The 12,562-nt window shown below is 44.9% G+C and overlaps 1 protein-coding gene across 2 annotated transcripts in view; it reads right to left on the reverse strand.

Moving 5' to 3' along the window:
* Positions 1-9,459: 9,459 nt before the first annotated feature.
* mcu (mitochondrial calcium uniporter) overlaps positions 9,460-12,562 on the reverse strand; it is a 155,665-nt gene continuing 152,562 nt past the window's right edge. For both annotated transcript variants that reach the window (XM_072583521.1, XM_072583523.1), the window contains exon 8: positions 9,460-10,105. In XM_072583521.1, coding sequence (XP_072439622.1) covers positions 10,028-10,105 — 78 coding nt within the window. In that variant the 3' untranslated portion in view covers positions 9,460-10,027. The remainder of the gene's footprint in view (positions 10,106-12,562) is intronic.

Genomic DNA, 12,562 nt, shown 5'->3' on the forward strand with positions numbered 1-12,562 from the left:
AAGGTCAACCACGACTAACAGGAATGTTTGTCCTGACAGTTTCTGGAATTCTCTTTTTAAGAGTCGTTTTTGGATATTGGGTTCTGTTGTTTCATTATTACAAAAGACTCAGATACAAGTGCTCATCAGACATGTGTGTGTGAGACAGTGGGAGGGCTTCAGGGGAAATTGCATGAAAGCAGATCAAAACACTGTGTCTGGTAATTGATATTATCATCTAGAAGGACAAGGGCAGCAAATACATTGGAACACCATGTTCCCCGCCAACCTACACACCCATCACCATCCTTTCAGTAAGGTTTGGTAAAAATCCTGGAACTCCTTCCCTAACAACATTGTAGGTCTATCTACAGCACATAGACAGCAACCAAATCCTTTTCTGAGATGTCTGAAACTTCAATGCAACTGGCCACAGTTGTAGCTTGTGGTTTTTCTTCCAGTTAAAAGGAAGAAGGTTTTCATATCAATCCTTTTCACAACCCCAAGATGCCTCAAAGCACTGTACCACCAATTTGTTTCACAATTGAAATGTAGACATTGCTTGGAAACAAATTACATTCCAACCTGACAGAACAGTTTCGATATCCTTTCTCACATTCGTGATACCAGCACTCAAACAGCCTCAGCTGGAGTGTCATTGACTACAGTGGTACTCCGTTCTCCTACATAGGAGAAAGATTTCTTCGACTTTCACTTGTAAATCACTTCCATTTGATCCACTTATTTTGTTTTAGCTCATTCATGGGCTATGGGCATCATTGGCTGGGCCAGTATTTATGGTCCATCTCTAATTGCCCTTGGGAAGGTGATGGTGAGCTGCCTTCTTGAATCACTAAATCAGGTGCTATAGGTAGACTCTCAATGCAGTTAGTGAGGGAAAATCAGGACTTTGACTCAGTGACAGTGAAGGAACAGCGATATATTTCCAAGTCAGGATGATGAGTGGCTTGGAGGGGAACCTGCAGGTGGTGGTGTTCCCATGTATCTGCTGCCCTTGTCCTTCTAGATAGTATTGAGCACTAGAAACATTTCTACATACCTCCTTGCAGCCTTTCCTCATGTTAAATGCTCCTATAAAATCAGCTTTTCCTCTTGTATGTTCTAACTAAAACACTCCTGATATTTTCCATCTTTCATGATGTTTGTATTCCCTCTAACCCAGTAATTTTCCAATAATCATTTGATATGCCCTCCTTAATGCCTCAACACCCTACAGTTAGCCTAAAAATGTGCACAATTCTCCAACCGTGGTCTAGATTAGATCCCCTACAGTATGGAAACAGGCCCTTCGGCCCAACAAGTCCACACTGACCCTCCGAAGAGTAACCCATCCAGATCCATTCCCCTACCCTATATTTATCCCTGACTCATGCACCTAACACTGTGGGCAATCTAGCATGGCTAATTCACTGGACCTGCACATCTTTGGCCTGTGGGAGGAAACCGGAGCACCCGGAGGAAACCCACGCAGACACAGGGAGAATGTGCAAACTCCACACAGACCGTCGCCTGAGGCTGGAATTGAACCCAGGTCCCTGGTGCAGTGAGGCAGCAGTGCTAACCACTTGAGCCACCATGCCACCCCCAACATGCTGATGTAATATTTTGATTCGCAGTTACACTTTCATAATCTTGCCATGAAACCCAGCAGGCCACGTGTTATTTGGTGGCTAACTCCACTTGAGAATCAGCCATTAATTGGTTGTGAACCTGGTCTCCAGAACCTTGCTGTACTTCCTCGCGCAAACATTCCAGTTAGGAAGAGTGGACTGTGGCCCTCAAGCCTGCTGCTCTGTCTTACAGGAACTTGGCTGGTCTGACTGTGGCCTCGATATCACTTTCATTTCAATTTTTACCAAAACATGTCACTTCACATTTGCCAACAGACATTGCCAATGGCCATATCCTCTCTTACTCTAGCACTCCATGTGCATTCCCTGGGAGCCTCCTTCAGTCATTGGAGTTAAATGACATGCCCCCAAGTCTCATATCATAGAATCCCTATAGTGTGGGAGCATACACACTTTGGAGTTAATACCTTCTGTGGGAGTGAAATTCTTGGTTCCACTCTCTTTGCTTAAAATATTTTGCTCTAACATCTACTTTTAAAATGTATCTTTTTTTGTAGAGCGTGGATGTCACTGGCTGGTCAGCATTTATTGCCTGTCCCTACTAGGACAGCCAATCTAATTTTAGGTTAATACCGTACCTTATTGTCCATGGCTTCACCACACTAATGGCAGTTGGTACAAGCTGATATACATTTAGCTACTCAACCAGCCCCGTGCTGCCAATCTATGATGGCTTAGACCAATTAGAACATAAGAAACAGAGGCACCAGAAAGCCATATCTTCCTCTTGAGCTCCACCATTTAACAAGAACCTGACTGATGGGTCACAAGAGGCCAAGTGGTATTATTACAGGACTGTTCAGCCAGAGACCCAGGAAATGTTCTGGGGACCTAGGGTTCGAATCCCACAATGGCAAAAGGTGGAATTTGAATTCAATAAATATCTGGAATTAAGAATCCATTGTCAACTATCAGAAAAATCCATGTGGCCACTAATGTTCTTTAGGGAAGGAAATGGTCATCCTTACCTGGTCTGGCCTACATGTGACTCCAGACCCACAGCAATGTGGTTGACTCTCAACTGCCCTCTAGGCAATTAGGGATGGGCAATAAATGCTGCCCAGCCAGTGGCATCCTCACCCCTTTAAAGAACAGAAAACAGGAAAGCAAGGCTGAAGACATTTTCTGATCAACCTCCCTACTTTTAACAAGGCCTTGTGTGCTATAAGATATATTGCATGCTTCCTCCTTTTGTGTGTAATATACTTTGATGTTCTATTGTTAAAAGTACATTGGCAGACTCTTATGAATATGTTCAGTGGCTGACCATGACGGTAAATGAAGTTTTTAAAAAATGTGCAGTCTATCAAGCCAGGCTTCAGCTTGGGATCTGATTTGTTCAGTATGACCATCAGCTGGGATCAGAAATTGGGGGCTCTTTGCAATACTGAAATTCATATTTAGAGTGCTAGAGTCATAGAGATGTACAGTATGGAAACAGACTCTTCAGTCCAACTTGCCTATGCTGACCTGATATCCCAACCCAATCTAGTCCCACCTGCCAGCACCCGGCCCATATCCCTCCAAACCCTTCCTATTCATATACCCATCCAGGTGCCTTTTAAATGTTGCAATTGTACCAGCCTCCACCACATCCTCTGGTAAGAGGGATCAGAACAATAACATGAGCTCTTAAGGAACGGCACCTCTGCGTTCATTGGGAGGGGCTGAACAGGATACTAACAGGTCACTGAGTCACTTAAAATAAACAATCAACCAGAGGTCCATTGATGAACAAGAGCTCCAGGATTACAGTTTGTGTTTGTGGCTGTATTCCTACAGTTTGGGTGAATAATCCAAGGTCATGGAGAATGGAAATAAGATATTGGGTTTTAACCCACTGCTGGTCCTTTACTAATCTTTGCAGCTCCACTTAGAACAGTGCCTTCCATTTTTGTCCCCACACAATCTCTATTCCTTTAGAACCTTGACTCTAAGAAAACAAGATTGTGGCTTATCTGAAAACCCCCAATCAATTCCAGTTTCCTATAACCCTTGTTCCCCTTACTGCTTAAAAATCTGTCCATTGTAGCTTTGAATATACTTATCAATCCAGCCCTGATACCCTCCAAGGCAAAGAATTCCACAGACTTACTACTTTCCGAGAGAAGACATTCCTCCTCAGCTCTGTCCTGAACTAGCAATCCTTTATTCGGAGATTACACCCACTGGCCAAAGACCCTCCATACAAAGGGGAACAATCTCTCCACATCCACTCTCTCATGCCCGCTCAGAACCTGGTATGTTTCAATAAAGTTAGGTCGCATTTTTCTAAATCCCAATGAGTACAGGCCCAAACCATTCAACCCCTCCTCATAACAGAACCCCTCCATACCAGGGATTGATCTCGTGAACCTCCTCTGGACTGCCTCCAAGGCCAGTATATCTTTACTTGGACAAGGGACCACAATGGTGCACAATATTTGTTGTGTGATCTAACAAGTGCCTTTTATAGTTTTATTAAAACCTCCAGAATTGCTATACTCCATTCCCTTTTGAAATACAGGCCAGAAATCATCTTTAACAGTCTGAAATATTCCATGGCTTTCCACAGGAACAATTAGTAAATGAAAACTTCATAATGCACAAAAGGAAACATTAAAAACAGGCGATTGCCAACTTTAAAACTTTTTTTTAAAATGCTTTTTAAAATGGACAGGTGAAACAGCAAGAAGTGAAACTAATGTCACTGAGTAGAGAGGGCTATTAAAAATCTATCCAGAACTGGCACTCAATTAGTTATCAAGTTAGCTCAGGGAGCTCAGTGTATTCTCATTAAAGACAGCCTTAGGGAGGAGATGACCAAGGATTTTAAAAGTAATAGATCATAGTTTACCTAATGGGAATTTGTCTATTGGAGATAGATTGGGTTTATAGAACTGAGAAGCATGATAATAATGTCTGCTGATAAAGAGTTATTGCTGAGATTAGGGAACCATTTCTTTTCAGAGAAACTGCAATGATTACTGCAGTAAACTTGAATTTTCTCCCCACAGGCCCTTATAATGGAGCTGGGGGTTTTCTCTTTGAGAGAGTAGGGTTCACGTGTGGCTGACTGAAACATTGAAAGATTACCCGAGGGTTTCAAGAAAGTCTACCCAGAATTTTTCTAAAATAATCTCAGAGGATGCCCCCCCTCTCCACCATCTGGTAATTCTGCAAGGCTTGGAAACTAGGGTTTTATGGAAATTGGATTGGATGGAGAGTCTGTGTCACAGGGCAGAACTCATTATCAGATAAAACCCTCCGTAAGGCCTTGCAGAAACAAACGAAGGGTTAGGCAAATACGCAGCATCAGATGAAGTTCTAGATTTTAAGATTGCTAATTGTGGTTGGAATATTCCTGAAGGTTCCATTGTTTGATCGCCAAAAGATCCACCCACCCAAAGTGTTTAAATAAAATTATTTTAAAACTATTTCACATTAATATCAGGTTTGGTGACACTTCCTCAGCACTGATGGTAGCTAGGAAAGGATTGTATTTTTATGCAGAAGGTCAGAAGTCACACGACGCCAGGTTATAGTCTGACAGATTTATTTGAAATCACAAGCTTTGGAAACTCCTTCATCACTGGACGCTTGTGATTTCAAATAAACCTGACTATAATCCCCCTCCACCTTATCCCAGATCCACCCTCCCAACTTGGCTCCACCATCTTGACCTGTCCATCTTCCTTACCACTTCTCCACTCAACTCTCTCCTCCAACCTATCACCTGCTCCCACACCTTCATTTACCTATCGCATTCTAAGCTAACTTCCCCCTAGCCCTACCACACCACCTCTCACTTATCTTTCAGTCTCCTTGGGTCACCCATTTATTCCTGATAAAGAGCTGATGCTCGGAACGTTGACTCTCCTGCTCCTTGGATGCTGCCTGATCGGCTGTGATTTTCCAGCACCATAATCTTAGACTATAACCTGGTTTTGTGTGAATTCTGACCTCGTCCATCCTAGCCCAAAACTAGCACCTCCACATTATGGCTTTTATGCAGAGGACAGGTTGAAGGGGTGTGGGGAAGGGGCAAATGACAGATAAATGATAGAATGGGGAGAGTGTGTACCCCTATCTTCTGTATACAAACCAACCTTTTCTAAGCTACACAGTTCTGAGGAAAGGTTTCCAGACCCAAAACATTAAGATTCCCTACAGTGTGGAAACAAGCCATTCAGCCCAAGTCACACTGGCCCTCCGATGAGCAACCCACCCAGACTCATCTCCCTCTGACAAATGCACCTAACACCACGGCCAATTCACCTGACCTGCACACCTTTGGACTGTGGGAGGAAACTGGAGCAAATTCACATAGACACAGGGAGAATGTGCAAACTTCACACAGACAGTTGTGTGAGGCTGGACTTGAACCCAGGTCTCGTGAGGCTGCAGTGCTAACCACTGAGCCATTGGGCTGCCCTAACTCATTAACAATGATTTCTCTCCAGAGATACTATCAGACCTGCTGAGATTTTCCAGCAATTTCTGCTTTTTGTTTCTGATTTCCAACACCTGCAATTCTTTTGATTTTTTTGCCACATTAATGCCCCAACAATCCTGTTCTAAGATTGCTCACAGCAATGTGAAGGAGACTCGTCTACGATCCTTGGAGACTCTGGGGTAATCCTGAAGAGTCAATCTTAGCTCAGCCACAGAAACTATAGGATGCAATTTGGGGGAGGCTTTTTCAGACAGAAGTGAGAAGGAATTGCTCCAGCAAGAGAATGACAAGGTGGTGTATTCCCTGCTATAGAAACAGGCCAAAATATTCTAAACTTGCAAGACAGATGCAGATAAAGTTTTTAGGGCTACAGGGATCAAAAGAGAGAAAAAGGGAACAGGGTTCAGAGTTGGAAGATCAATCATGATAATAGAATCCCTGTAGTGTGGAAGCAGGCTATTCAGCCCATTAAGTCCACACTGCCCCTCTGAACAGCCTGCCAGCCAGATTCACCCACCTATCCTGCCCCTGTAACCGTGCATTTCCCATTGCTAACCCACCTAGCCTGCACATCCTGGGTAATTTAGTATGGTCAATCCCCACCTAACCGGCACATCTTTGGAGTGTGGGAGGAAACTGGAGCATCCAGAGGAAACCCACACAGACACAGGGAGAATGTGCAAACTCCACACAGACAGTCCCCAGAGGCTGGAATTGAACTCGGGTCCCTGGTGCTGTGAGGCAGCAATGCTAACCACTGAGCCACCGACATCAGCATCACGTGATGGAGCAGACATGAAGGGCTGAATGGCCTATGTTAACTTCTAGCTGTCGTTAATAAACCTTCCCAAAGAAAGTGCAGCAACATTATTTTTCTTTGCAATTTATTCAGTAAATAACTTCAATTGAGTTATCTGTGGCTTGACACATTCCTCTGATAATATTCAGCATTAGAAAGTGACATACGAGTACTTCTGTGAATGCTTTATGGAAGACACACACACACACACGCGCGCTCTAGAATCTGCAAACAAGTCCCCGGCACTCGAGGGGTTAACTCAGTTGAACCAGGCTAAGGAACTGACATGAAGGACATGAGTTCTCTGCAGTTGCTCCCCACCCTGGGCTGGAGAACAAAGGCAATCTCATGTCAGGCGTGAGGACAGTTACAGCTCTTCAAGACCAGGGAAAGAGAGAGATCAAACTGCTTCATAGCCTACCACACAGCCTTCTGTAGTAACACACATCAAAGGACACGTACAAATAGAACAGGCCACTGTGACAGTACAGTGGTTATTATTCCCCTCATGTGTACATATTAAACATACTTAAAAAAACAGCCACTTTACATTTACAGCTGCAATACATTCCACTTACTCTTTGACTGTATTCATTATTGAAAGGCAAAAGTCACACGACACCAGGTTTTGTGATTTTAAATAAACCTGTTGGACTACAACCTGACGTCGTGTGAGTAATGACTTGGTCCACCCAGTCCAACACTAGCATCTCCACATCATTATAGAAAGACACAGCAGTACTCTGGGATTCCTTTCTGTTTTGGTACAGTAATTAAGCCCTCAATAGGATTTTGGGCACTTTCCCAGGATCTGGCTCATGCATTTGGTCAGGATTCCTCAGGCCAGGTGGTGAAACTAAGGCACGAGTCTCTGTCAACACCCTTCACTCCTGGAGACCCAGATGGATACAGCGTCCAGGCCAGGGAGTGGAGTGAGAGGTGATGAAAACTCGCTGTGGTTCACTCTCTCTCTTGTCGCTAAGACAGCTGCTTCAGTGTTATGGATGTTACAGTCTCTGGTCAACATTAGTGCTAATAGTTACCTGGGAAAACAGAGACAAGACTATGCTGGATGTTCATTGTACAAAACCAATTTTAAGATGGTAAATGTTTTTTGCAGACTTGATAAAATTACACATCCGTCAAAGAATCATGCCAGGTTGCAGCAGTGAGACCAATCTCTCTAGAATCATCCCACCTCTGGACAATCATACCCCTGAGACACAGCCTAACAGGCTGCAAGGTCTTTGTAATATTTTATGGCTGTCATTTTTGGTTAGCAATCCTAAAGGTTCACAGTGGATGGGTAACAGGTTGTTGTCGTCTTCAGGTACAATACAAAGGGTACATGTAGTCGAGATGTAACAATACAGTTTTCAGTAGAGTCTCTGCTACCACACATAATCCCCTTACTCTATAATGCCAACCACGCAGTGATACCACATGCAGGAAAGGTAGTTCACTCCTCACTTACTGCGGGGAGAGTCCAGGCAACGTCCCCAACCAGATGAGAGGGAAAAAATTTAAAAGGGATCTGAGGGGCACTCTTTTCGTGCAGATGGTGGTAAGTGTATGGAATGAGCTGCCAGAGGAAGTGGTGGAAGCTGGTACAATTGCAACAGTTAAGAGGCATTTGGATGGGTATATGAATAGGAAGGGTTTGGAGGATATGGGCTGGGTGCTGGCAGGTGGGACTAGATTGGGTTGGGATACCCGGTCGGCATGGACAGGTTGGATATAAGGGTCTGTTTCCATGCTGTACACCTCTATGACTAATTTGTATTTGGAGCAATCTTTGAGCTTCTAGAGTCATAGTGCTGTACTTTGTCCAATCCATCCATGCCGACCAGATATCCTAAATTAATCTAGTTCCATTTACCATCTAAGGGGGGAGAAAGGTTAATGTGTTAAAATAAATTGGCTGAAACTAAGTGCCTCTTAAAGGGGCCTGTCATCCCTTTAACAGGTTTTTTTCTTAGAATTAAAAGGCATTTTATGTAAATTGATTGGTTTGGAGAGAGTTGTGGCTAATGTGCTCTCCATTAACCAGGATAGTCTGGAATGTTGGTTGAACTGCAAAGGGGCATTTCCCTTGGATTGTTCCAGGCCACAGGCAGAGAGGGAGGACAAGTTAGCATCTCAAGCCGTGATGAGTTAGCAGTTGTGTAGGTAACTCCAAAGATGGGTGGCGAGCTTCGAGAGGTCATGTCAACACTAAACACCCACAGACTGAGACACAATTTGTTGAGGGCACTGATGAGAAGAGAATGATTGGAAGTTGTAAAGTTAAACGTGATAATCAAACCCCAGGTGATAGTTCTAGTGGCCCGGACCAGGACTATCAGACCCTTCACCTTGCTGGGAATGGTTAGTGAATAGATGGACGGTTGGGTGCCCTGCCCTGTGTGTCAGAAGATCTCAAGGGGACATAGCAGCAATGTCACAGTACCCTCCTCCTCCTCCTCCTCTGAGGAGACCTGGCAGGAAACCCACTCTAACACCCAGATATCCTCAGCCTCCTGTACCAACTGAGAACCCAGGCCATGGAGACCAGGAGCAAGCATCCAACATCAGCAACCAAGTGCAACAGCCAGTCTAGCTCCAAAACAGTCGTGGAAGTCATTTATTGTCAGAATTACAGTGCTTTTTTGTACAATTTATTTCACAAATGATGCCCTTTTACTTAATTGTATGCAATTTTTCTCTTTTAATATAATTTATAGATTTCTAAAGGACTGCAGCAATGTTGGATGAATCCATAGTTTGTAAAATCTGCACACAAAACAAGATAAAACTGTAAAATAATGCACGGAAATGATCTTTTCTTTTTAAAAAAATCCCACAGAGGAAACGTGCATCCCCCATCTGTCCACGTGTGGTCACAAAGGAAGTCGGCGCCCACATTGTCCGTGTTATCGACGTCTGCAGGGCACCTGAGACCTCACCGTGGATTCAAAACCCTCTCGCTCGATCTTCGGAACGTACGGGCGTTTGGTTTAAATGAGTAAGGGTGCTCCTGGCCTCAGCTTCACCAGGTTTTCCGCTGCTCAGGTGGCTGGGAGTGGAAGTGTTGGGGAATTGGTTGGGGGCGAGGGAGCACAGGGAAGGTAGGAGAGGGGCTTGGGAGGGGTGTTGGACAGGGAGTCGCTCTGCACCGATTCCTCACTCCTGGCTGCTGACAGGCTGGATGGGAAGATGGAGCTGGAGTGGATCCCGAAGACGTTTCAAGTCCAACTCGGCCTGAAACGCAGAAACGATCCAGCGTTAGTGCGGAGGTCCCAAGTTTCCCAGGACTAAGGCATTCCCGCAAGACCAAGGCCGCCTCATCATTGAAGGGAATCCTACAGAATCCTATGGAAAGTGACACCGTTTACAATCCCAGGATGTCCCAAAACTGCAACGGTAAGCATCCAGGCTCTGGCTCTCTCCCCCTTCACTGGTGTGCGAATGTTCACCTGACATCCAGTGTCAAACCCCAGAGGAGCAGAATCACAGAGGCACGAAAGTCCAGGAGGAGGCCACTCAGCCCATCACTTCTGCACTAACACTGAGCATCCTAACGTAGTGCCAATGTCCCGCCTTCTCCCCCTTACTCTTGCACATTGGTTCTACTCAAAGAACCATCCAATGCCCTTTTGAATGTCTCCGATTGTACCTGCCTCCTCCACACTATTGCTCGGGCAGAATCTCCTTAGTTAACCATTGGACAGATCGGAGGCATTAATCAGTCCATGTCACAAACTCCATTCCCTATCCTGAAGAAGGGCTCATGCCCGAAACATCAATTCTCCTGCTCCTTGGATGCTGCCTGACCTGCTGTACTTTTCCAGCAACACATTTTCAGCTCCTGATCTCCAGCATCTGCAGTCCTCACTTTCTCCTCCATTCCCTACCCATTGACCACCCGACCCTAGGGTGACCATCCTCGGACTGAGCCTGACCATTTCTGTCCTGGTTGCTCCATCTCCACCTATCCTGGAGGGAGGTGATGACCTAGTGGTATTATCGCTGGACCTTTTAATCCAGAGACCTGGGTTTGAATCCCATCATGGCAGATGATGGAATTTGAATTCAATAAAAAGAAACAAAATCTGGATTTAAGGGTCTAGTGATGACCTTGAATCCAAAATCTGGATTTAAGGGTCTAGTGATGACCTTGAATCCATTGTCAATGGTTTGGAAAAACTCATCTGATTCACTAATGTCCTTTAAGGAAGGAAACATATCTGGCCTACATATGATTCCAGACCCACAGCAATTTGGTTGATTCTGAACTGCCCTCTGGGCAATTAGGGATGGGCAAGAAATGCCATAGGCGAAAGTGGGTACTGGAGATTAGAGTCTAGATTAGAGTGGTGCTGGAAAAGCACAGCAGGTCAGGCAGCATCCGAGGAGCAAGAAAATGATGAAGGGCTTTTGCCCGAAATGTCGATTTCCCTGCTCTTCGGATGCTGCCTGACCTGCTGTATTTTTCCAGCACCACTCCAATCTTGACAATAAGTGCCACGCCTAGTCAGTGATTCCCTCAGCCCATGAATGAAAACAAAAATCCACTCTCTTTCCCACTCCTGTCTGCACCAAACATACTTTCCGAGCTACTTTCAGTTCTGAAGAAGTGTCATGCCGGGCTTGAAACATTAACTCTGCTTCCCTCTGTAAAGCATCAACCCTTTCCCTAATTATGTCATTCTTACCAACGCGTACAACAATTTCCAACTTCTCACTCTCTCCTTTGACAAGACGCTGCAATTTTTTGAGATGTCCCTAACCATAGCACCAGGGAGAGAACAAACCACCCTGACTTCACGCTCACTACCACACAGTCTCCTGTCTGTACCCTGGATGCCGCCAGACCTGCTGAGAGTTTCTCCAGCCATTTCTGTTTTTGCTGCCTTGTTTTGACAGCTGACCGAGACAGGAGCTTTTGACCTTCAACAACCCCCTATTACAACCCTGCAACATCACCATGGCTCTATCCTCCACCCGCCCTGGCGTCAGCTTATTTGCTGCTGAGAATCTCAACCCAATTTTGTCTCTGAACTGGACTACTCCAACAACTCCCCATCCCAGGCAGGCTTCTTCCATCGTGAATTCACCAGAAACCACCCACACCCTAATCCACACAAGGCCCCATCCCTCCTGCGCTTTCTGACCTTCGTGGACTCCTGCTGTGACAGTGCCTCAATTGGAAATTCATTGTCTGCTGCAAATCCCCTCACATCTCTACTCTCCAACTCCATAACATCGGGGTCCTTGAATCCTGGTCTCTTATTATATAGAGTTATACAGCACAGAAACAGACCTTTCGGTCCAACCAGTCCATGCTGAATATAATCCCAAACTAAACTAGGCCCACCTGCCTGCTCCTGGCCCATATCCCTCCAAACCTTTCCTATTCATGTACTTATCCAAGTGTCTTTTAAATGTTGTAACTGTGCCCACATTCACCACTCCCTCAGGAAGTTCTTCCTACACTCAAACCATCTTCTCATGTCTTTTTTAAATCTTTCTCCTCTCACTTTAAAAATATCCCCTAGTCTTGAAAAGACAATCAGCAATAACTATCTATACCTCTCATGATTTTATAAACCTCTGTAAGGTCACCTCTCAACTTCCCAAGCTCCAGTGAAAAAAGTCCCAGCCTTTCTTGATAACTCAAATTTTCTGTACTCAGCAGCATCCTGGTAAATCTCTTCT

This window comes from Chiloscyllium punctatum, chromosome 13 (assembly GCF_047496795.1).
Source record: "Chiloscyllium punctatum isolate Juve2018m chromosome 13, sChiPun1.3, whole genome shotgun sequence".
Classification (NCBI taxonomy): Eukaryota; Metazoa; Chordata; class Chondrichthyes; order Orectolobiformes; family Hemiscylliidae; genus Chiloscyllium; species Chiloscyllium punctatum.